Source organism: Pocillopora verrucosa, chromosome 6 (assembly GCF_036669915.1).
Source record: "Pocillopora verrucosa isolate sample1 chromosome 6, ASM3666991v2, whole genome shotgun sequence".
In the NCBI taxonomy this organism is placed as follows: domain Eukaryota; kingdom Metazoa; phylum Cnidaria; class Anthozoa; order Scleractinia; family Pocilloporidae; genus Pocillopora; species Pocillopora verrucosa.
The window spans coordinates 5,700,710-5,726,787 of record NC_089317.1 but is presented as its reverse complement, the minus strand read 5'-3'; the positions used below and the strand labels follow the sequence as shown (position 1 = coordinate 5,726,787).

General features: G+C 38.7%; 1 protein-coding gene across 3 annotated transcripts; it reads left to right on the top strand.

The window, feature by feature from the left end:
• Positions 1-442: 442 nt before the first annotated feature.
• LOC131786132 (sodium/potassium-transporting ATPase subunit alpha-3) lies at positions 443-25,139 on the top strand. 3 transcript variants are annotated; one of them, XM_059103128.2, is made up of 24 exons: positions 443-581; positions 4,509-4,592; positions 8,188-8,349; positions 8,432-8,491; positions 10,722-10,925; positions 11,759-11,821; positions 12,101-12,286; positions 12,715-13,101; positions 13,791-13,932; positions 14,596-14,669; positions 14,836-14,930; positions 15,960-16,350; positions 16,785-16,971; positions 17,399-17,502; positions 18,101-18,278; positions 18,636-18,737; positions 19,206-19,360; positions 19,738-19,832; positions 20,279-20,318; positions 20,587-20,721; positions 21,325-21,455; positions 21,697-21,798; positions 22,344-22,435; positions 23,401-25,139. In XM_059103128.2, the coding sequence occupies exons 2-24, from the start codon at positions 4,518-4,520 to the stop codon at positions 23,427-23,429; spliced, it is 3,189 nt and encodes a 1,062-aa protein (XP_058959111.1). In that variant the 5' UTR covers positions 443-581; positions 4,509-4,517; the 3' UTR covers positions 23,430-25,139. The 3 variants fall into 3 exon arrangements, with proteins under 3 accessions (XP_058959111.1, XP_058959112.1, XP_058959113.1); XM_059103129.2 differs by lacking the exons at positions 443-581; positions 4,509-4,592 and adding an exon at positions 5,940-6,204; XM_059103130.2 differs by lacking the exons at positions 443-581; positions 4,509-4,592 and adding an exon at positions 7,948-8,093.
• Positions 25,140-26,078: the final 939 nt, after the last annotated feature.

Here is a 26,078-nt window from a genome sequence, read left to right as displayed (position 1 = left end):
TTACAATGACGTCGATTCTTACTGGTTCTTTAGAATGAAAATGTCCTTCGGTGCGACTAAAGGTCGCTTGGGAGACTTAGCAGGCGCTTACTTTAGGGAAGAGGTGTCAGGACCTAATTTAGCGACTGGTTTCACCATGAAACGAGAGTTTTAGCGACAGGAGCTAGAGAGATCTTACCTAGTGCCCATCCTGACGCGGTAACATGATAAGACAGACAGTGGAATCTACATCTGGAATCTGATTATGAGCCCAAGTAATGTGCTCCTGACAATAGCATTAAAATGTACAGGGGAGGAGTGGGACCGGTTAAATTAGCAGGTGCTATATCATGCTGCAAGCCACCAGGTGCGAAAATATATTTTACAATGAAGTCGATTCTTACTGGTTCTTTAGAATGATGTTATTAGAAAAATATCCTTCGGTGCGACTATAGTCGCTTGGGGGACTTAGCAGGCGCTTACTTTGAGGAAGAGGCGTCAGAACCTAATTTTGCGGCTGGTTTCGCCATGAAACGAGAGTTTTAGCGACAGGAGCTAGAGCCATTGAAAGCACGTGTGTCTGTGGTGTAAGAAGTATATAGGTTCGTTCCCTTTTTAATGTTTTAGTTAATTGTATGATGTACTTATTTTGAAAGTGATCGAATCCCTTTCAACTGATCGAAGAACCATGTTAGCTGTAGTTAATTTCTTGAAGTCTTCGTACGAAGCGCTTGATTTTTGCATGAATTTGATAATTGAAGGCTTCATTTCATCAGCGCTCGATAGTTTGTGTGAAGACTTTGTGTGAAGAGTCGAAAATAGATATATTATTCAGTTCATTTGCGGTTTTAAGTTTGTCCGGAAGCGGTTGTAGATCTAGGAAAGGATATCGCGGAAGGGAAAATTTTAAACAAATATAAAAACCATCAATGCAGAGATTCAAACGTCGTATTCAAATACATCAGGATGAAAAAGAATTTCCCTTCGCTCTTAAATTCACGACAATCATCATCTGTTTATATCAGTTGACATACAACCTCGTGTTTGAATTACAAAAGTTATTCATATATTCCAAATTATCTCCTTTAAAATGTTGGCGATTTGAGAACGACTTAGTTCTTAAGCAGATTACAAATCTATATCCAATTTGATCGTACAAGAAACCTCAGAAGTTTTTAAAATAATAGTAATCTTAGATCTTAGATATCGATGGTTTGTATTAATTTTCCATAACTTACAGTAGCAATCTATAGCTCATATAATTTCGAAGTACTCACTCAAATGCCGAGGGCACTTGCATTACCACCAGGTTTACCACAGTGACGCAACCACCATAGTCTACATCTGCATTACTTATTGAATTCGTGGTCAGAATTTATTTAAATTTCCAAAATTATCGGACGAGAAACCTCAGAAATTTATAAAGTAGTAATAATCCTAGATCTTGCATTTTATCGTTTAAATTTTTCATAACTGTGGCAGAAACCGGGAGCTCACGCAATTTCGTATTCACTTAGTTGCTGGGAGGATTAGAAATACTCAGGCTGCCACAGCCGTGACATAGACCCTATGGCCTACATCTTCATTACTTATTGAAATTGTGGTCGGAATTTGTTTAAATTTCGTGGACAAGAAAAGCGAGCTTACGTGTGTCTAACTAACACGTAAATCCTGATTTCACTTTCAGTTTTTATTGCTCTGTGAAGGTTTTCTGCTTAAAGCTTGGTTTTATTCTATGAAATTCGCGAGGGCGTTGTTCGTCTTTATAACAAACATCTTTCTACCGCAACTGAAACAGTCGGTGTGGAAAGATTTCTACAGCGAGGTAATCTTGTCGGCTCGGTGGCAATGGCGACCTACCACTGTAAGAGTTAGGTTAACTGCTCCACAACCATACTTCAATGTGATCATTTTATGTTCAAAGGAGAAAGTAATTTAATCAATCCAAGAATAACGGTAAACGTGACAACAGCGACAATACCTGGCCATATGTTCAGAGCAAATTACCGCTGACTTCTAATAACCGCTGGGTTTTGTGGCTAAAAGAGCCCTAAGGAACCGGCCCTTGTTTAGCCTGGAGGGAGGGGTTGTGGTTGAGGCAGTGGGGAAGGGGGGCACTTAGAGGATTTTTTGAACCCCTCCAACTAACGGTTAATTGGCAGTTAATATTTTTAAGTCCCGTCTTTATACCCTGTCAGCGACGACTCCTCCCCTTCCGTCCCTCTGAAAACCATGTGATGATCCCCCCTCCCCTCCTCCCAGGCGATAAACAATGAAGAGTCCCTAAGCCGAGGTAAAACACCTCTTCTTAAGGGAAGAGCTTGGGAACGAGTTTAGTTTTTAAAAAGGAAACACGTGCCGTTATCACAACGTAACGACACGGGGCTCACAATAAGGATTTTAACTTAGTTGTCGCACGCGTCAAACTTTGCGCTCAAAGGATCGCTATTCTCAATTTTGTGTCGTCAAAAAGGCTATTTAAGATTCAAGGGAAAGCTTGTATTACAGGCTGCTGGTGGCCGGTAAAGAGTTTTTAGACGCTTGTTATAGGAAGAGCAGGACGTTGTTGCTGTAATTGTTTTGTTTTATTTTGAGTCACCGGCTCGAGCTTGCGTCAATGCACTGTCAAAAATAGCCGCTATCTCCATTAAATTTCGTAACTCGGAATAGATGGCTAAAGATGGAACATGATAAACACACGACAACTCTCAGCTTGATTTTGTGCGCCATAGGTCCAAGACGTTTTTAGGCGGGACAGTCTGAAGTTCATGTAGTGATTTTAAAATACATTTAGTCACATGTTGAGGTCTTAGAAACAGTTCCTGGGACTTTGAACTGCGGTCGCTCCAGTCACATGCTGCGCGCGCTCCTGAGACTCGAATTACTAAATTCTACACAAACGAAAATAATAAAAAACTCAAACGTTGTCTCATTCAAAGCATCACTCTTTTTTCCCGTTCTTCTCGATTACGACCAAAAATGTTTCCGTGCCTATTCATCTTAGTCTTAATGCGTTTTCAATATTTTCAATGTGCCCTTGATATTCAGCTGTTAGTTTCTGTGAATAAGGCTGAATCTTCGCGCAAACATTTTGCTTCTGGAAGCCTCAATTTTGACAACATTCGTTAAGGTTGCCTCTTGGACATAAACTTTACTCTTTCGGTCGCAAAGCTTTGAAAACATTTTGCGTATTAGACACATTACAATTTTTATGGCAAAGCACAATACATAACGTGACGGATAATTGACGACATGCCAGCCGCAACAGCCAAAAAGATAAGTATGTCACGTGACACCTTGCAGTCGTACGCCTGTATGAGTTCTGTTATATTCAATCTGGAGTTTTCTTCATTTACTCGACCTATATTTTAAGATCTGGAAAATGACGGAGGTATTGTGTTATATTTGAACCAAATTCTTTTAAAGACTCGTTGAATATATAGGTTAAAACACGCAATCCGCACAGTTGGCCAAAATTTGACGAAAGCTTCACCTAGCTTGCAACTTTGGCAAGTTTAGAACTGTGCAGTTACGCGAATTTCTAATCAAACTGTTATCGATCCCTAAAATTACTACCATTTGGTGACACATTCCTGCTGTATATGGACTCCTTTTGCTTCTCAATTGTGGTTTAAAATGTCGTCGAGAAGCTATACAAAGCATTCGAGTATTCTATATATATATATAAACATTTTAATTCATGGTGACGTATTTGCAGACCTTTTGGCGGAAATGAGTTGATCTATATAATTGACTTTGGTCCGTTCAGTGACGAAGTTTAAGTGGTATAAGATCATTATGCGGAAAATATAATGTTTTTGAGAGTTCTCAATAAAGGTTTTCTTCGAGTTCGTACGTACGAGAGCGTTAAATTTAGAGCATATTTTTACGTTCTATGCTTAGCGCTATTTCTTATGAAAATAGCATGGAATTTGGATGCGAATGATTGTGGTTAAACATTTTATTTTATGGAATTAACAATTAGCGAAGGAAGCTTAGTTGAGCAAGAAGGGGAAAAATGCTAAAACGTGAAAAGTCTTTCAAGATAACTTTCTCTTAACTGACCTCACAGTAAAATAATATGTGAAAGGGAAAGCCTTTCCTCTCCTGTGATTTTTTGTTTCAATTCTCTTCCTTTTAAGCTTCGTGTACTTTAGCTGGCATAGCTTATAATTACGAGTAGGCATGCAACGATCTCTCAGATATTCTTTCGCGCGTCACTTGCAACTTTCTCACAGCTAAATTCACGTTGACCGGCCGGCCTCATTAATTAGTGCACAACTAAGTCACGCGGTAATCAATTGTATTTCCCCTAATCGTCTTAACACAGTGAACTATGCCCCTTGAGTTAAACATAGTTAGATAAAGTTGTTTTTTTTATTTAGTTTTTCCAATCATCAAATGATTAAAGCATTTCCCGCGTTTGCATGAATTACGCAAGTCGAACTTTCTGTCATTCATCTGCCAAGTTTGACATCCACCATTTTACTACAATTTGATCTGCTCTAATCCAATTATTTTCCTCTCAGCGGGAATCTATGGCTGAAAACAAAGAATTGTTGGGCGGACTGTACGTTCAGGAGAACTATGATGTGGATGGAACGCCGGAATCGGTAAGCACATGTTTTGTTCAACAAGTTTCTGCTTGATTTATCGCCTGCAAATATAATCGACATTGGTTCGGGGTTAAGCAGTCGATTTAGTTGAGCCGAATATCAAATTGGCTCTTCAGAAGCAGAGGATAAGTAGTATTTTAACTCTCTCTGTAAATTAAAGACAATAGAATATTGAAAAAGTAAGAACTAAAACCAATGAGGAGTGAGTAAAAATTTTGCGTGACTGCACGCGATCTCGTGAATATTGAAACTCGGTCAAATTTGATTGCCTGTTATGTATGAACGTATTGCTCCTTTGAATCTAAAAAATAAAATAACCAATGAGATCTCCGCGCAGTTTGATCCCCGATGTCTTAATCTATATCCTTATTATTGATTATGACACATTAGGATTGGAACATTGACCCCGGAGACTTGTGTTTTATAACTTAATTATAGTTTAAAGTTCAAAACAGTCGATTTGCATAGTTGCGATTACAGTCATTGTGAATTCGGCGTCTCTTCGCACTCGCTGGATACAAGGTGAAAATTGCTCGTGTAGGAAGCAGTTGTTCTGTAAACACGTTTCATAGATTCTTTTTGCGATTCTTTGATTGAGTTTTGCCTGTCCTTGTCATTTTAAATAGCAGTATCAAAATTGCTTCAGGTCAGTTTTAAAGTGCGTAATCTCACTTAGCCTAAAGCTGGAGTTGTATGAATATTTATGAATATTTGTTCCCTTCAGGGCTTTTGAATTAAATCACTGACTCTACTATGACGGTTAAAATTTTCGCTCTGTTTATATACCATTCGTTATCAATGACCAAAAATTGAATTCTTTAAGGGCTGTGAAGTTCATTTAAAAGCTAAAAATTAATGTTTACAGAAGCTTGAAAAGAAGCCAGCCCTTGGCATCTTCATAGTTCGTCATGGTTCACTGTTTTGTAGTGTATTAAAATAGGTCTCACTTGTGCATTTGAGGAATGTTGTGACTTGGAGTTAAACGGTTGAATTAAACGAAGCTGAATCGCGTTAGTAACCCCTGAATGTCGTTTTCGATGAAAAATTTTTGAAACATTTGAAATAAAACAAAAGAGAAAACGGGTGAAGTTTTTAACTGACAAACTGTAACAAAAATATATTCAAAGACCAATATTACTATTAAATCTTTATTGTGTTTAGTTCAAGTTGAATTCCTGTAGTTAACAATTACGCCAAGTATTGTAAGAAAAAGGAAATATTGATTGTTTGACGTATATTGGGTAAAAATACAAAGTCGAGAACACCAAACAGGCAATATCGAATTTAGCTGCTCTGCCATTGGTCTTTTTACCAATTTACCAATACTGTATTCAGTGACCCGGCAATTTTGTAAGACCGACTGACTGTGTTGTATAGTTGCGTCTACCAAGCGTGCTCGCTACTCAGTATCTCGTGCTGCGAGCCGGCTAACTTTTACGACCACCAAGGCCGAAGTTTTTAGTTTGTTTAAGTCCTACCCTGGCGGTTTGAGATCTGAAAGCCGTTTAGTACCCGTTTTAAAACTGGTTTCAACGGCTTCAGCCACAGCTGGGCGACAGAGAAAATGAGTAAAGCAGCAAAAGGAAGCGCCGAGGAAAAAGAAAATTTGGTAAAGTATGACCTTGATTGACTTCGAGTTGAATTAACCCAATGGCGGTGTCTTATTCGCAATCGAGAACGATTAGCTCAGCATTTTCAACAATGAAGTTTCAACGACTTCTTCAATTCTTTTGGAAACTTTGCGTGCTACGCGATGTGCCTCGTTGCCTAAGTAATCACATTTTCAGGACACGCCGTTCGCCGCTGACGAAGCTCGCTAAATCCATCGTGTTCAAAATCTTTTTTAAACTAGAACTTAACAAATTCGAAACAAATTCGGTAGAAACAATTGCTAGATGAATGAACGGAACAAATACAGAAACATTCTTTGCAAAATGAAACAAGTTCAGAACTCTGAAGCGATCTACTTCTAAATTTAAAAAGTCTATTTTAGTTATGCATGACTGACTTTTGCCTCTTTAACCGGTGAATTTCAATATCTCATTAATTAATCGTGAGTTTAAACTGAGAAAAACGCGTGTTTGACTTCAGTGGAAAGTTTTGAATTGCAAAGAAATGTTTTCAAAGAAAACAAATAAGTTTGATTAAGATTTCAGCGATTGCTCGCACATTACGTAACTCGTAACCCCGGGCTGACACACGCAAGCATCACGTGTTCTTGACGTCAAAAATATCCGAACTGACCTTATCAAAGTACAGTGTTAACACTTCTAAACATACAATTGAACCCAGCTAGCACATATATCCGGCTTCCAATATTCACTTATACTGGTTTACAGCCAGTACTTTTTAATTATTTAAATAATGAACATCGGTTAAAACCCACACATGATCGGGCGAAAAGGAGACAAAGACATGTCGCTTACATGACATAGCCTATTCCCTATCTTGCGTGAGTTGTTTACAACTCGAAAAGAGAAAATTTAAGTTTGAACTTGACTAATGACGCTCTCTACTTAACGCTGTATTGGCTGATGCACGTGGAAGCAACTTTAACCTGCTGTTCTAACAGGGTTCCGATAATGTTTATATTCATTATGCATTACAATATTAAAACGAAAATTTATTGATGTAGTTTTTAAGCCGGCAGTTTTCATTCTTTTCATTCAGCAATGCTTTTTGAAGGATTTGGAAATTCACTTTTGCCGAAACAAAAATATTTTGCTGTTTAGTTTGAGATAAGGTTTCAGGTCTGTGCTTGGACGCACGCAAAGTATAACTATAATAAAAGCTTTTCAGTATTACACGTCTCGGCTTAATATTTCTTCGTACTCATACTAATTTTAAAATATTTATCCTGATCAGCGAGACAAACGGGAGCCAGTTTAGTCCCAAATAATTAATTTTGAAAGCTCCTTTCGAAGATCCATACTTCAATGATTTTCGAAGAGGGTTCTACGCAAACATCGCTCGCGTTATCAGTGTTTAAATCCTTGATATCTCCCTCTGAATGATAATAGGAGACTGGTGCCAATTTGTGAAAATATTACGCTTTTGTAACATTTAAATGTTTTCTTAGTGATACAAGGTACCTGGAGAGAATCTTAAGCATTTTCAGGAATCACTTGAATATTGCACGGCTAAATTTTAAAGAACCGGTTGGCGACCGTGTGCTGTGTTTATGTCTTACTAACGAAAGTTCGAGGAAACTTTATCCCAGAAATGGAACACATTTTCTCAAATGAGTTATCTCAAGATTAAAATCACATGAAGTGCTTTAGCTCCAGCATTAGGAACTGCGGGATTAGGCACATGTCGTGAAATTTGACGTGTAATGAAGCGAGTTCCCGCAGGTCCATGACGACCGCCATATTGGTTTAGACTTGCTGTAGTTTCACACCAAACTGTTCACGTGGTATATGATTGGCACTTATTAATACTCCACGTGGGTTTCCACAGGGGTTGTTTTCTAAAATGGCGGACGTAGAGGAGGAGGAGGTGTATAGATAATCGTTTATTTCTTCAAACTCCTTTCCGCTTTTGATTTTCGAAACTAGTAGCGAAATGATTTTTTACGCTTTCTTCTTTCTAGTTTGGGCGAAGTCAGAGCTACCGTGTCGCAACGACACCCCTAGTGAATGATGGTGCGGGTAAAAAAGATGGCGGAAAACCCGCTAAGAAGATGTCAAAGCGAAAAGCCAAGAAACAGGAAAAGAAGGAAAACCTTGAGGATCTCAAGAAAGAATTAGAAATTGTAAGTGGAACGTTTACTGTCTGGCCTCTTCAGTCAGTGATTTGTCACAGCAGAAGTTAATTTTCCCCGTTATCGATCCTAGGATTGGCATACAATCGAGTTGGAGGAAGTATGCAGGCGTTTAGAAACGAATGTGGAAAGGGTAAGCACGTGTTTTTTTTGGCTTCTCGTATATTTTATCACTACTAGTTTGTCACTGAATCGTTAACGACGACTGTCTTTGACAGATTGTCTACTCTTGAGATCGCAATGGGTTTAATCGTTATATAACCTCGAGAACAAATAGACTTCGTTTTCAAGCCGGCTTACTACACGTATGCAAATTTCATAGTGATTCGAAGCATTAAAAATGTACGTAAAACTACATCGAATATCTCCTGATCGCTAGTCCTTAATTTTTTTTTTTACTGCGCTTGAATCTTTACTTTTCTTTGACGACACGAACAGTAAACTGTAGTACTATGAATTCATGATATAACCGTCAGGATTCTGATTAACAAGTATTCCTGTCTCAAATACAAATCTAAATCAACTAAATTTATTAAAATGTTTTATTTAGTTCAATCTTACAGTCTTACAGGCTTCGATTTTAGAATTTTCAAACTTGAACTTTCTTTTCACATTATTTCTGTCTCCTGATTAGCTAGATGTCTGTTCAAAATTTTTACTATATCTGCGGTTTTCAATTTCGGCACAAACTTTCACGGTATAGGCTGCATCAAATCGAATGTTGTTGTAAAAATTAATACAGCAGATTTACAGCGACGTGTAGGTCTTGACGGAAATTGCTTAGTTGTCTATATTTTTTGCTGTGCGTCCTTCCGATTTGCATGAACGCATCGATCGGTGTGGCCGGTAAAGGCATGTTTTTGATGAAGTTCAGCAAACGTGGGTTTTCACTAAAAGCATTACAGTTATCTATTATTCATGGCCTCGAGTGGTTGAATGTGATTTTCGATTCGCTTGTAGACGATGGTGTAAAGCGATTTCTTTTCGTAAACATTTCGAGACTCGAGTAAATCATTAATTCATCGAAGAATTGAACACCCAGTACTTTAAATTTCAATCAGCGGGATTTGAATCGGTTGAATTCCCAAAGAATGTTGCAATTAATTTTATTGCCTTGAGTCTACGTAATCATTTTCTTTCTCGTATAGGAGAAGTCTGTTTGGTAAAGCGCGGTCTAGTTGTATCCTATTTGCAAACCCGTCGTTACGTTCATAATTGTTATTCTAAATCAGGCAGCGTCACATTACATCGATCTTTCTCATGACATTTCCGTGACTCGCCGGCAGAGGAGAGCAAAAGGATTGACTGAATAGATGTTTCTTTAAATTAGTCTTTCTTGTTTTCTTTCATGTTTGTAATAGTCAGAGTACTTTTTATCTGCTTTGCACATTGTAAACTTCATCTGTTGTTGTTTGAAAGTAAATTATTGTGTTATGAATGAGAAACAGGAGATAATTAAGTTAAAACTCGATTCTATTTTTGTCGACAAGAAAATAGTAACGGTCAATTTGTTGATAAAATCCAGAACAAACTGGGGCAAGATTTCAGCACAGTCCCATAATACATTATGCATATAGTTCTTGCATAAAGAAAACAGTGTCAAACGAAATATATTAACTTTGCAATTACAGCTTTGTTTTGGAATGATTTAGGGTTACACAGAAATGTTTCCAAAACTGGATAACATATTTGCACACTGGTCAAGTGCTGTCATTTTATGCTTGATTTGTTCAAACAAACTCACAGGTTATGACCCCATTAAGAATCACTGCTTGGGAATTCAAACTGTATCAGAGAGGGGGGAAAGAGAAAATTTTGCCCTCAAATTTTGCTCCAAAGAAACATGAGAATATTTTAAGAAAGGAAATCTCATGAATTGTGCAGGATCCAGGAGGAGAGGTAATATTCCTATTCTTTACACTATTGATTCTGCAGATCACCCTTTACTAAGCGGTTGATGGTCAGATTCTCAAATTTGTTTCCCCTGAATCAGTGTAAGTCCCAACAGCCCGTTTTTACTGTCCTGTGCCTGTGTCAAACCATCACTGAAAGCTGGGCCACTAAGATAAAACTAAGAATAATCTTTCAAGTAATTATTAATCCATGTTCCTCTCCCGAAATCAATGTTACCGTAATAGTGTTTTTGCGGGAGTTTGTGTACACCAAGCAGTCAGTTATGACAAAGTGGCATTTTTTTTATTATTTTGTTTACAATACCTTTATTCTTTAGCAGTCACTACACCATTTCTTGTGGGTGACTGCTAAATACAGGTTTGACTTTATGCTTGGGAAACCAGGTGAACCATGAGAATCATTGGCCTCTTGATTCGTAAGACTTGACAATATTACTCTTTTTTAAACAGGGTCTTAGCATTGAAAAAGCTGCAGAAGTTCTTGAGCGAGATGGCCCCAACTCTCTGACTCCCCCACCCACGACCCCTGAGTGGGTGAAGTTTTGTCGTCAGCTGTTTGGTGGTTTTGCCATGCTGTTGTGGATTGGTTCTATTCTCTGTTTCGTCGCCTATACTATTCTTGTATTTACAGAAGAGGAACCACCTTCAGATAATGTATGCACATACATTTAGTTGACATTAACCCTTTACTCCCCAACATCAGTATGCATATTCTCCATACTACTCCCTAGACATTTCCAACAGTTCTGATAAGGAGAATTTGTTCAACAATCAAAGTGCTTCTTTAGTTGGTGACGATCTCTGTGATTCTCATGATCTTAATGTTTGATTCAGGGGTGATGTAGTAAGTTGCTCCATCTTAACACAGTGGCCTAATCGTCAGTGCTCAGGACTCTGGTTTGAGAGGTCTGGGCTCTAGACCTGGCCAGGTCAAAGTGTTTTGTTCTTGGGCTAGAAACTCTTACACACATATCGTCTCTCTCCACCCAGGTTTATAAATGGGTACCGGTGAATTTTCAGGGAAGCCTAGTGAAATGCTGGGGGCAAAACCTTGGGATGGACTAGGATCTCTTCCAGGGGGGAGTTGTAATACTTCTAGCTAGTTGCTTCATGCTACATGAAAACCGGGATAAGTCCTGGCTGGGTGAGCTAATAGCAGTGTTCTACACAGATTTTGAAGTAGTCAGCTAAAATTGTAAAGTACCTGGCGCTTCCAAATCAAGGGCAAATTCAAGCTACGCTCGAAATTATCTTACCAAAAAAAGGGAATTGTTGTCTGTGGTTTTAACCAACAAAAGGAGCCAGTGCTTGAGACATGGGTGGCCAGTGAAAATGCTGGCTGCCAGTGCTTCTGGAGAACACTGCTAATAGGCTTGTGTACAGATTTTACTAAGTCTGTACTAGTAGTTATGGTGGAGTTTATTTGGTTAAGTCCAAGCTGGAATCAAATCATAGGCTGAATGTGTCTCTGACCTTTTTTATTTCAGTTGTATCTTGGGGTTGTATTGGCTGCTGTAGTGATTGTGACTGGGATTTTCTCATATTACCAGGTATACAGTGTTCTCTCTTACTATAGCAAGCCAGAAATTGTCAAACTGATAGAGCAATTCTTTAGACTGTTGAATTTTCAAGAATTACAAGCTATTGTAGGCAGTAACATTACGTACCACAAGCAGTAAATTTTACCATGTTCTGTCTGAAATGGAGAAAACTGGGCATGCCTAGAGTTAGGTATACAATAGATTTTGAACTTGGTTTGTATATTCTGTCATTAGTAATTAACAGAAGCCTCATCTTATTAATTGTGGTGGTGATGTTTTGTATTTCAGGAAGCTAAGAGTTCTCGAATCATGGACAGCTTTAAGAATTTGGTTCCACAGGAAGCAAATGTGTTGCGCAGTGGTGAAAGACACACCATCAATGCAGAAGAAGTTGTTGTTGGTGATATAATTTTTGTGAAGGGTGGGGACAGAGTTCCTGCTGATATCAGAGTAGTGGAAGCCAGAGGCTTCAAGGTATATCAACCTGTTGACAAGACTAACCACTAAAAAAAAATGCCCCATTCTTTTCAGGAAAATTCAATCCCTGTTGCAATAAGATATTTGGTCTTATCAACTGAGTTGATAAAATAAATTAGCTACCATTAAGAATTTCTAAAGCCCACATCACAAGCATTAGCCCTTTGTCAGTGAATTTAGTAGTGGGTTGTGTGTGGTATATATACAGAAAGTTGATGCTGTACTATCACTGGGAAGTCGGTTAAGAGGCATTTATAAGGCAGTCTGCGGCCTTTCCCTGTATCTAGACAGTTTAAAAATCCATATAGATCTAGTGCCAAATTTATCTTTCAAATTGATGTATTCACTATTTTCCCTTATCTTGTCCCAATTATCATGTTATTTAATAATATTTAGCATGGTTGTTTGCATATTTTTATTTCAAGGTGGATAACTCCTCACTCACGGGTGAATCTGAGCCCCAGAGCAGAGGCCCTGACTGTACCAATCAAAATCCTCTAGAGACCAGAAATCTGGCTTTTTTCTCAACAAATGGACTGGAAGGAAACTGTGTTGGTATCGCTGTACAAACCGGAGACAACACTGTCATGGGACGTATTGCTAACTTGGCTAGTGGTCTTGGCTCTGACAAAACTCCAATCGCTATTGAGATTGAACATTTCATCCACATCATTACTGGTGTTGCTGTATTTCTTGGGGTCTCCTTTTTCATCATTGCCTTTATTCTGAAGTACAACTGGCTGGAAGCTGTCATCTTCTTGATTGGTATCATTGTGGCCAATGTACCAGAAGGTCTTCTTGCAACTGTTACAGTAAGTGTAGACATGCCTTGTCATTTAAATGTCTGTGCAAAGAATGCATAAAAACCTTACCAGAATTATTCCCTGGACCAGCTTCTGTGGGAAAATTTGTGTGACTTCTCATGTGAAACTCTACAATCTTTTATTTGAACTGTTAAGTTACATCATGAATTCTTTTTTTCGGTGGAAGTAATTGTTGTTTAGAATTAATCTTTATTCAGCAAAGCAGGGTTGTCATTAGGAAATGTGATTGATGTGTGATCTGAACTGAGGGGGTGTTCAATTGAAAGACACTTGCATTACATCATGCCCCTCCAAGGAGAATCCAGGGGCAGACACTGCTGAAAAAGGTTGAAATTTTATTCTCTCTGAGACATCATTTCCAGCATTCTGGGACATATTTGAGTATCACTTTTTTTAGCCATGCTGTTAGAATCAGTTCACAAAGACTTGTTGTCTGTCACTGCTCACAGTTTGCAAAGTTGCCCAATAAAAAGTAGTCGGTTAGGTGGCAAGTTTTTCTGCCTCTAACCAGCTGGTATAAACAACCCTGGTTAAGGTAAAACTTATCTGACCAGTTTTCATCAGTGTGTACAATCCCATTGGCTTTGATTACCACATGTACAATGCCTGCAAACTAGTATTTCAATGTTACCATTATTTTTTTAATATAATTCATTATTTACCTTCTCCTTGTGAAGGTGTGTTTGACCCTAACAGCCAAGAGAATGGCTTCCAAGAACTGCTTAGTGAAGAATCTTGAGGCTGTGGAGACTCTTGGCAGTACATCCACAATCTGTTCTGATAAGACTGGTACCCTCACTCAAAACCGAATGACTGTGGGTAAGAAACAATCTTTTAACACTCTATAACCTGTCCATCATTGATTGAAAGAGTAACAAAACTGTTCAAATGATTTTTACTCTACTGCTGTCCTCACTCTTTCAACCCTAGGAGTGCCCAAAAAGGATTTTTTTCTTTTTATATCACAACATTTGAACCCTCTTTACACTAATTTCAGAATAGATATTCTCCCTAAGTTTTTCTGTATATTTTCTAAGGGGCTGAGAAAGAGAATTTCTTCACCAATCCATGGCTTCTTGAGTCATCGATCCTTTTTCAATATTCTCATTACCTCACGGTTCAATTCAGTATTGATACTGTTAGGAGAAATTGGAAGCCCCTCACTCTTAATTGGGGGTTAAAGGTTTTTTAAGCATTAAGGTCATAAGAATCATGAAATTTGGATTGGGTGATTTTTTTTTTATTTAATACCAAATTCTCAGAGGAAAAGTTATAAGAAATGTGATAGAGACTTGATATTTGGATATTTTGGCACTAAAGGAAAGGGAACTATTTTATGCCCCAATATTATTGTTAGCCTGTGTCTTTGTTACACAGCTTCATAACCTGCCATTAATTCATTTCGCATTCTTCTAATAATGAAAGAGTCACTTTCATTGGATGGCCAAACCTATATTTAACCACAATTGGTTGTATTTTTAGCCCACATGTGGTTTGATAACATGACAATTGAGGCTGACACAACTGAAGATCAATCAGGAGTTTCCTTCGATAAGGTGAGAGACATTTTCAGCTTTCAAGCTCCCTAGTGTGGTGGGAAAAGTCCCAGATAAGCTGCATTTTAAACCATCCAGTGAGTCATTTTGAGGGTTTTTTAAAAATAGTGGATTGTGTGGAAAGAACCTTTTTTCCAGGTATTGTTAACATCCCTTTTTTCGTCAGAAATCAGATACATGGAGGGCACTTGCTCGAATTGCTGGACTTTGTAACAGAGCAGTATTTAAAGCTGATCAAGACCATGTACCAATTTTGAAGAGGTATTGTGTGCTTCTTGTTCTTGTATTGTGAGCTGATTTTGCATGCAGAACAGCAACCCCTAAAAAAAAAAAAAACAACTTGGGTTGCACACCAAATCTGCTTAAAGTTTTAATTTGTGAGTGTCAGATATCACTTTCTCTCTAGATCCAGCAAACTCCATGCATCTTGACTTTACCTTTACGAACTAACATCAGTCTACATATTCTCCTCATTGTTTTTTATACAATTCCTTTAGCACCTAACGGGAGAATTTGTCGCAACCAACAACTTAATTATTCTACTATCATTTCCTTTTACCTCATAATCTTGCCATTTAATTCAGTGTGGATATAGTAGGGTGAAACTAGGTTCAGAATCTGGTAGAGGTAGAGAGTTTAAAAAGAAATTTAAACAAGGAATTGTAGATGAAGAATTACAGTTCAAAATGACTAAAATGAAACATGCATGATTTCCTGTAACTCTGAGATTTGTGCTTACGCACTCGTCAGACAGATTTCATTTTAAATCTGCATGACAAGTACGAGCACGAAACTCAGAGTTACAGGAAATCATACGTGTTTCATTTTTTAGTCATTTTGAACTGTATTTTGCTCTATACTCATATGTATTGAGCACTCTCCAACAGCAGTTACTACAATTTCCCACAATGAGATGAAGAATTAGATTGTTTGAATTGAAATGCAATAATCAGGATGATGCATTTTTGATAAGTGTACTATCAGAATGAGTGAGAACTATAGCAACATTTGTTCATCTTAGGAGACATATAGGCAAAGTTTAAATCAGTTTATTGACCCTTGACACCCTAACATCAGTTTGCACATTCTTCATAGTGTTCTCTATACTTTTCCTTTGTTGCTAACAAGGAGAATTTGGTGACCAATCAAGAGCTTCTTTGGTGATCATTTCCTGTATTCATGTGACCTCAGTGGTGTGATTCAGATACGATTTTGTGAGGATAATTTACATGCTGGTCACTCTTACAGGCCAAAGAGTTGAAGGAGTGTTCTTTTTTTTTTTTTCTTCAGGGAATGCTCAGGAGATGCCTCTGAATCTGCCTTGATGAAGTATGTGGAGCTATCCGAAGGAAGTGTGAAGGAAATGAGAGATAAACATACCAAAGTTGCCGAGATCCCATTCAACTCGACCAACAAGTATCAAGTATCCATTCATGAAAACCCAGATCCTGACGACAAGCGCCATATTCTTGTGATGAAGGGTGCTCCCGAGAGAATCCTTGATCGTTGCTCAACAATTTTGATGAACGGTGAGGAAGTGGCGCTTGATGAGAAAATGCAGGAAGCTTTCAATGCTGCTTATCTCGAGCTGGGAGGCATGGGTGAACGTGTGCTTGGTTTCTGTCATTTCTTTTTGCCGTTGGAAGATTTCCCTCCAGGATTTGAGTTCAACACAGATGAGGTAAGTACCAGCTTTTATAATTTCTGCAAACTGCTTTAAAATGAATGTTTAGTTTGGGAATCATAGCTAGTTGTATTACTTTTTCATAAATGTTACGACGTTTGTATCGTTTGCGATTCAAGAATGGAACGTCTCAATCTATGTTTTGACACTTGAATGTTTCTCTCTGGCCGTTTTCACCAAAAGTTCGAGTTCTCGTGGTAAATTTGAGTCAAGGGAAGGCGAAGTTTGTTCAAGTTAACGGGGATTTTGAGTTAATTGAGTTTAAGTTAGTTGATAGTAAATGACTGGGAAAATGGGGTCAAATTTGAGGGAAATCGAATATTGTTCGAGTCAGTAGGTGGTTCGAGTAAACTGGGTTCGAGTTAGCAAAGTTCTACTGTATGTGCATTATAATATCTTAAATTAAATTCCTCTACCTTTGTGCTACTCAGCCTGTCAACTTCCCTCTTGAAAACCTGTGCTTCGTTGGTTTAATGTCTATGATTGATCCACCTCGCGCCGCTGTTCCTGATGCTGTCAGCAAATGCCGCAGTGCAGGAATCAAAGTCATCATGGTGACAGGTGATCATCCAATCACAGCCAAGGCCATCGCCAAAGGAGTCGGAATTATCTCAGAAGGTAAGTTTTTGATAAAAGATACTTCTCTGTTTAGATCTTCAGTCACAAACATAGACTACAAGCTGTCTTTCTTTTTCGGCAAAGTGTTTTGCGCATAAAACAGTGCTTGTACATAATTTTGTCTTTGACTATCGTTCGGACCTACGGCCCCAAAACTATGCCTGATTAGTTGCTTCTAATTTGATTGAGTTTGCTAGGTTGTTGTTTTGTTTTTTTTTTCGCGAGAGAGTATTGTAACTGAAACCGTAGAATAAAAAAATGTTGTTTGAAAGTGCCCAACGAAGAATCGTAATTTTTGTCGTTACATTCAACCACTCAAAATTATTCGATAGGTTTATTACTTGTATCCTCGGAAAGCGGAACAGAGTTTTTGTGACAGTGATTGTTTTTATAAATTTGTAACCCTCTAGTATTCTTTGTCTTCCAGGAACTGAGACTGTTGAAGATATTGCCACTCGTCTGAACATCCCAATAGAAGAGGTTGATCCGCGACAAGCCAAAGCCATTGTGGTTCATGGACAGCAGTTGAAGGTATTTAAAAAAAGGCAGCAGATGTAGCCCTAGTAAACTGATGACTTCTTAAGAAATAAACTGCACTTTTTATTGGTTTGCTGGCAAATAACCCACGTAAGATGTTTTGACAACACGAGATAAGTTTGAAGAAGTTGATCTGGGGGCGAGTGGTTTGCGAAAACTTTCCAGTCTTCTCCCATCATTCCATGTTGATTTTTACGCCGGTCAACCAATGGAAAGCGCTGTCTTTGGCTTATATAAGATTAAGTTTGATTTCTCTGGTAGTGTATTAAAAATCGCATCCTGCATCACTCCTCCATTGGCAAGTGAACTCTAAATATCATTTATGAAGTAGGTAACATTTTGACTCGTGGAGTTACATGTGTAGCTCATGCATTGCCCACCACATATCCCTTTCTTGCCTGTTTTACACATTTGGCCCATGTCTTTTTCTAAGTTTCAAAGTATCAGGTAGTTGTTTTAAATGTTTCACTGCAGTAACAGACGACAAGACGAGCTCAAGACGAGCCGTGAAAGGGATGAAAGTCTCGATAATCGGGTCCCTGCTTTTTTTTCTGGGTTTAAGCTGATCTGGATTTTAAATGTTGTTTTGAAGGAAATGGTTAAGAGCGACATTGATGAAATCTTGTCCGAGCACACGGAGATTGTATTTGCAAGAACCTCTCCACAACAGAAACTGATCATTGTAGAAGGCTGCCAACGACAGGGGGCCATTGTTGCTGTGACAGGAGATGGTGTCAATGACTCGCCAGCTTTGAAAAGGGCAGATATTGGTGTGTATTTTTTTTAGAGTTCTAAGACATCATTCACTAAATTAAATGCCTGTTCTGCTTCTCACATCTCGACGATTAGTTGTCACCTAAAGTACTGCTCAAAAATAAGTTAAGTAAGTTGACAGTTTAAACTCAAAACTCGATTCATGTCCTCGAAACTTTCGTACCCTGTATTTCATGATGTGATCTTGATCATGACTGTTTTCTTTTGGCAAAATGTCGGAGTTTATGATATTCCTTGTTTGTGTGATATTGAAACTTTGACTGATGAATAAGCTTCTTTCAAACCTCTTTTTTTAACAGTCTAAACTATTCTCCCAGAATCCTGACTCTATCCACATGTTGTATACGTTTTAGGTGTTGCTATGGGTATCGCAGGCTCAGATGTGTCCAAACAGGCAGCTGATATGATTCTGTTGGACGATAACTTTGCATCCATTGTTACTGGAGTTGAAGAAGGTTTGTCTCATGTTTTGCTATCACTTGTTGTGGTTGTGATTTCGCGTTTCCGGTTGGATCATGTCTTTGGAAAATTTCCTGATTGTGTGGTGTTCTTGGGTAAAACACTTTACTCTCCCCGTGCCTCCCTCCACCAAGGGGTATAAATGGGTACCGGCCAATTGAAATGCGATGGGGGGGGGGGGGGGGGGGAGAGAAGGGATGGGGTAGTAATTTTGCGATGGATTGGCATCTCAGAATTAAAAGTACGAAGTAGTCTGTTTATGATGAACTTTCATGGACTTTCTCACCTGAAAACTGATGAGAAAACCATGCTGCCTTCCTTCTGATACAACAGACGAAGTTAATTCTCAACGAAGTCAAATTGTATAATTGCAATAATACTGTGCTTTGTGTTTATCTTGGGTATTCTTTGTTTTTAGAATAAAAAAAACCTTTGACATGCGTGTCTTATCTTTCCTTCTTCAGGTCGTTTGATCTTTGACAACTTGAAGAAGTCCATCGCCTACACTCTGACCAGTAACATCCCCGAAATCAGTCCTTTCTTGATGTTTATCATCTTGGACATTCCCCTTCCGCTCGGCACTGTGACAATTCTTTGTATCGATTTGGGTACTGACATGGTATGTACTAGTGACCAGTATTCTCCCTTATTTTAAGCATGACAGGGAAAATAAATTTTCAAACCGGTTGAGCAATCCTTTTAGTTGTTGAATTTTCAAGAATTCCAAGCAATTTTAAACGGCAATAAGAGGTACTACTGGCGATAAATGTTACCGGTTACTGCCTGAAAAGGAGAACACTGAGTGACTGAGAATTTTGCCCTGCTTGTTAACTCTTTAGTACGTAAGATCAATTTGTCTATTCTCCGCACTGTCATATATAGATTTCCCATGGTTCTGACGAGGAGAATTTGTGGAATAGTTAAGAGCTGCCTGAAGTGGTGACCAGTGACTTTGTTCTCATGACTTAAATCTTTTTTTTTTTTTTTGTCTTAAAGGTTCCCGCCATCTCACTTGCTTATGAAAAGGCCGAATCAGACATCATGAAGCGTCAGCCTCGTGATCCTCTCAACGACAAACTTGTGAATGAAAGGTGAATGAAGCATTGCATTTTTGATGAATTGAGTGATTTTCAGTTGAGTGTCGGCGTTCCGGCTGCATACTGCTGAAGCCTCGTTAAAATTTACTCTATCTTAAGTAATTTTCGTAACACCAAAACCACGCGGTCATCACATCAACCAATCAGAAGAAAGGAAAAGACCCATGAAAACCTAGGAGAACTCAAAATAAAACCAAAGAAAAATGCCTTAAGCGCGGGAGAAGGCTGGTGACCAAGTCGTGTTTTGTTTTAGTTGTGCATCTGATTGGTTGGGGGAATGGTGCGAGTTTTTGTAGACCAAACACAGAGTGGACTAAAGCCAAACCAATGCAATCCCGGATTACTTTCAACACTTAATGGAAAACCGCTCAATGAATCCAGTTTTGTGAGTAATTATACATCGCCATTACAGTACTAACGTAGTTTTTGTTGATTTGCAGGCTGATTGCTATGGCTTACGGTCAAATTGGGATGATTCAGGTAATGTCCGTTTGCATAAAATGTTGAAGAAACTTTATGAATCTTCTTTAGTTTTGGCAAATTATGTTAAGTTTGCACACGGCTGAAGTGGCCCTTGCGGCCAAAAGAACCCAGTTATTAACTTCAGCAGACGATGAGCAGAAGAAAAGGAAGAATTATCTGTCTCCAGGCCAGCAGGGCTTGAACCCAGATCCTTCAGCTTAAAGCCAAAGACTCTTGTCATCGGCCCGTGCGTCTCACAGATTTACTTATTGGTCTTTACCTGCAGGCTACCGCTGGTTTCTTTGTGTACTTTGTCATCATGGCAGAGAATGGATTCTTGCCTGGTTATCTCTTTGGTTTGAGAAGACCCTGGGATAACAGGGAGATAAATGATTTACAAGATTCTTATGGCCAGGAGTGGGTACGTGATAACTTGCTGGAAAAAAAAAAAGGAATGAAAAGTATAGTAATAAAGTGTAAAAGTTTTAAAAAGAAAATCGATACTCCTTTCAAACAGTTTTGTTAACCGCTAAGAGGATGAACCTATGAAGAAAATCTTTCGGATACAAAGAAGACTCAGGGCTCATGCAAAGTTTTAAATCACTGAAAAAACAGGAAACTTTTCAAACAGATATTTTGGTCCTGAAAATATAATTAGGAAGATAAATACTGTAATGCCATAGCGAATTTTTTTTATCGTGGTCCATCATCCTCGTGCGTCCGAGTAGTTAATATATATTGTAGTCGTCTGAAATTGTCAGAGGTTTTTTCTGGATAGTTATTTTGGCGGTTTATCGCAATTTTTACAAAACAATTGTTGTTTGTAACTGGGACTATCGATGGCATCTCGTGTTCCTCACGTGGAAGGCGTACACTACGGAGCAGACGGAAAGGATTCTGCTGCGAGAGTCCACCTTCAACCTGTGGAATGATGGGAAGGATAGTCTTGCATAGAAGGTCGTAGCCTCTGCACATTAACCCATACTTTATCACATTGATGATCAATTTTCACTGCTCCTTGCAGACTTACAATCAACGTAAGATCCTGGAGTTCACCTGCCATACTGCCTTCTTCGTCAGTATTGTGATTGTGCAGTGGGCAGATCTGATCATCTGTAAGACCAGGAGAAATTCTCTCTTCACACAGGGAATGAAGTAAGTACTTGCTCTCTTGTCAACATCTCGTCGAGTTTGGGTTTCGCCTTACGGTCCCTATTCCGGGCACAGCCGCCTTTGAAATAAGTTATTCCGTGGATGACCCTAAGCATTTTTGGGAAAGATTACCTATTCTGCACACATTGATGTGATTTGTGGCGTTCACATTCTGCTCAATATACCTTGTGATGTTTATTTTGCTCTTACGGACGTGTTTACTCTCCCCTCTATTTATCCACAGCAACTGGTTCTTGAACTTCGGTCTGGTCTTTGAGACCTGCTTAGCTGCCTTCCTCAGCTACACTCCTGGCATGTCCAATGGACTGCGCATGTACCCGCTAGCGTAAGTAGCGTATACGTATAACACGTATGATGCCAAAATCTCGTCGTTAGAAATTGCAGCTCGATTAGACAATATATTTGGTATTAACGCCACTTGAATTAACGCAAATTGATGGAGAGGTAACTTTCCAACCAATGGAATTAAACGATATAGTTGCTAGAGTTTCAGATTGAGGGAAATTAACGCGACTTTGACATAGAAACAACATTAGTTTGGAAAACGGAGTAACAGAAAACCGTGGCTGATATTATGCGAACATGAAGTATAAAAATCCCCGGCGCCAAAGACAAAAAAATAGAAAAAAATTGTGGAATTTATGCTGACGTAGCCATTAGAGGGAGGATTTTCACTTCGTGAAAGTACAGTGTGCGACGTATAAAGCTGTTTTGGTTATTATTTAAAACGTAGCTTTCAATAGAGGTCAGGTTGGAATTCTCGTCCTGCACAAAATGACCTATTCATGCATTTATCATCTACCAATCGGGGACGAAACATTTTATTGTGTAGCTAATGACGAGGTGACATCGATATCTTTTTGTTTTCAGTTGGCAGTGGTGGTTCCCAGCCATGCCTTTCAGTCTTGTCATCTGGATTTACGACGAGATTCGTCGTTACATTCTGCGTAGATACCCCGGATGTAAGTACCACAACATAAACGAAAGTAGCCGGTTTTGTCTTACGACATCACGATAGTAATCCGGGATTTCAAAGGTTTTGCTTTTCTGGGATTGGTCTTAAATTCTCCCGCCAATTTTACAGCCATTAAGATAATGACGACAAAAAGTAATAGTCCATTTTACAGTTGCATGCTTGGTTGCCAGGCCTTCGAACAGGAATGAGGCTGAGGTTGACCTTGTTGTGACACAAACGTTGCTGCTTTTCACATGTAATTTACTTTGTTATCATGCTAACTAGATACTGGTCTCTATCACAACATGGTCACCTCCAGCCTCACTCCAAATCAAAGGCTTGGTAACTATGTACACAACTGTAAAATGGCCTATTGCGACTTCGGAATAAGCGTACTCTCGCGAGTGAGACCGACTGCATATGTTTTATCCTTCTAAGGCTCCTGGTGACGTGTTATATATTATCTAGGGAGAAATTCGAAGTCTTCAAGGGAGTGGGCAAAAAACAAACAAAAACATTTGGACAACCACACAGCCAGGCAAGGAATCAACTTGCCAAACAAAACAAACTCGTGAGCAAGGAAGCCCTCAAGTAAACAAGCAAAAAAAAAAAAATTGAATAAACAAACAGGAAAAAGATTTAGCACACAAGCAATTGAATTAAATGGAAGGCAAATCGTTCATATTTGAGTTGGTGGGTCGTATTTTCTAAACCGAAGGAGGTAATATATCAAATGAATTAAGGGGATAAGTGTCGAAAGAAACTATGGGTGCTGCGTTGGAGGGTGAGTGTAACAAGGAGGGCGAAGGTCTAACGCTCGAAACGTCAGCTTTTAAAACTCCTTACGGTGGCCAATTTACGTTATCAACTCAGCTGATAATACTAAATTACCCTCGGGTATTATATTAATCAGGAATGGAATAAAATCCTCTCTGTCTATTGTTAATCACTGTCTTCATTTTGTCTTTTCAGGCTGGCTTGACCAGGAGACTTACTATTAGAATTGTTGATCACCTGACATTCGATGTTACCTGATAACTGCAGACTTCAACTAACTTTGTCTCCTAAGTATGCAGAGTTGTCGATATCAGTGGCAACTTTTTCCCTTTTTAATTATCCTACCATTCTCTATGTATCAGGCTTAGAACTAAGCCTTTAGCTAGTCAAATGTGTGTGTTAAGTGTGTAGGGTTAAGTTTCTTTAGGTGTGTCTGTATTCTTAGCGGAACGATTTCTGGAAACGTAAAGTTGTAAAACGTTGAATTCAGAATTGTACCATGATTTGTGATCAGCGGTATTTTAAAATTTAATTCGTGAAACTGTGTACATGTATGTGGTCTTGAAAGAGTGACGTCAGGGTGCTAATTTACAGCAACGTCCGAAGTGACCTCCGATGTAGGAAAAAGATTGTAAAAAATTTATTTTGTTAGGTCGGAAGGTAGCAAAGTGGAAAACAAATCAGAAAGGAATGTGGTTAGTAAAGGATGAACCATGACGTTTCTCTTTCAATCCTCTGACCTCCATGTTCTGGTTATTAATTCATTACCCTCCGTGCATTACTCTCTAAACTGGCAGAGGGAATCTGGTGTGAACGCCAGATTACACCATCCCCGTGATGAGCTTGTTTCGTCTCATCACCTGATTGGCGGATGGTATTTTAAACCAGCTAGGGGAAGTTGCAGTGTGATCAAGACTTGGGGGTTAAAGGAATACAGTTAGCGTGTTTGTACGAATTGTCCCTCAATTATTACAGATACTGAAATTACAGTCTTTATCACTCCTCTGAACGGTAGAATAGAAAGCGCTGTCCTCATTCAGTTTAATCTTGGCACAGTAATTTTCTCGCGCAGCATTTTGTAGTAATTTTACGAATGTTACTCCATTAATATATTTAAAAGAATGAAACTGAGTTTTCCTTTTTTTATTTTGTGAACTCATTGTAACGGACCGTTTGTAGTAAGACATTTTTAGATTTGGCTATCGTACTTTGTTAGAATTTATTCTACATTATGTTAAGACCTTTAAGATCGGAAACGGAGCAGTTTTCATTAGTTTGGAATTAAGCTTTAAAGCTAAGAGGCTAAAGTTGAGTAAAATCTCTGATTTACTGATAGTAGCACGGCCTTAGAACTAGTAAACAACCTTTGAGGTATTTTATCAATCGACTTTCCCTAAAAAACGGATTTTGTGTCAACATCGAAACGACAGCAACGACATTGTAAGCAGCACCAACAAGAAAAACAAAACAAAAGAAATAGCCGAAGTTAGTGTCGTAGAGGGAAAGGCCGTGGTAACTATAGCATAAATACGACGAGGAATGTTATCTTAATGTTATGCTTAATTTTCAACATCGACTTAGTCTATCAATTGATTCGGAATCGTGCTCATTCGTTTTAGAGAAAGTGTTAGAGCAGTAGCTTCGTGGTTAAATACTTGCTAAAACTTGAATTTTGCATCTTAAGTTTCTTTGCTAACCTAACCTTCGGGCAGCTCTTAAGTTAGTAGAGTAGTTTGCTTTGCATGCATCGCAATTTGGATGATACAGTATAAATGTAACTGTTTCATTGTAAATTTAGGGAACTTTAAGATAGCAACGACGGTCAATGGCAGAGTTTTACCTGCTGATGATACGTGTCAATTTTCTTTGATTTACGTTCTAGCTTATATGAGATGGATTTGTAATCAATTTACCGTCATTAAAAATGGTAACTTGCCACATCGTTTTATTTTTCTTTAATCGTTCCCTCAACGAGAGGCAAAAGTCTCGGCAAGTTCTACTATTTATTTTTCTCAAACTTGCATTAATCTCCCCTCTTTTCCATTGCAATGTTACCTGGCGTTACTTTAATAAATTAGTCATTCATTGCAACACAGGGGAAGAAGTGGACCTTAGGTAACTTCTCAAGGCTTTCATAATTTTTTCCATAAGCAATGCTATTGGCGTAATAGGCAGCTGAATCCTGAAAGGGGCTATGAGGCGAAACTCAAATACGAGAGCCTGCACGCAAGGCTGACTAGACAGCGGTAAGAGGTCATAAGGCAGCGGTAGATCGCCCGGGAATCGGCTTATGAGTGACAGACAGAATTTCCCCGTACAACATCAATACAACATCACGTAGAGAAGAAATAAGACTAAAGAAGAATATAACTCAGAGGATTATTGGTAGATCCAATACTAATTCTTCGAACCATTGTAAGGCAGACTGTAGCGAGAATTACTAAAAGAGATCCTAGGAGAGGAAGGGTAAATACCCTTGACTTACATAGATAAAATACAAGATTCCTGGTTGTTATGTTGAGTGGAAGGTTGTGAACCGCCTACTAAGTGGAGACGTACCAACTACTTTTTTCACTCATTGTACAAATCTTCCCTCTAGGCTAAAGATCAAAGCGAGAGGTTTAGACAAAATCTGGATTAAGATAACCTTGGGTTAGTGTGAAATCTGGTTTCAGATCTTAAAGCTTTCAAAGAAAATTCAGTCCAATGTTCTTTTTCCAAAATTTGATTATTGGATGCTCTAAAAAGAAAAGAGAAAATTATCCCAAAAAGGCTTTTGAACAAAGAAATCCTGATTTAAATTTAATCCTGGGTTAACGCCGATCGACCTCCGAACAACTGGGCCCTGGCTGGCTCTTGCTGTTTCGGGCAGT

Excerpts from the sequence above, each read along its gene's own strand:
- LOC131786132 (XM_059103128.2), top strand. The coding sequence starts at position 4,518 with ATGGCTGAAAACAAAGAATTGTTGGGCGGACTGTACGTTCAGGAGAAC. Across the intron at positions 8,350-8,431 it reads TCAAGAAAGAATTAGAAATT|GATTGGCATACAATCGAGTT; the intron begins GTAAGTGGAACG and ends TATCGATCCTAG. Across the intron at positions 20,722-21,324 it reads ATTCTTATGGCCAGGAGTGG|ACTTACAATCAACGTAAGAT; the intron begins GTACGTGATAAC and ends TGCTCCTTGCAG.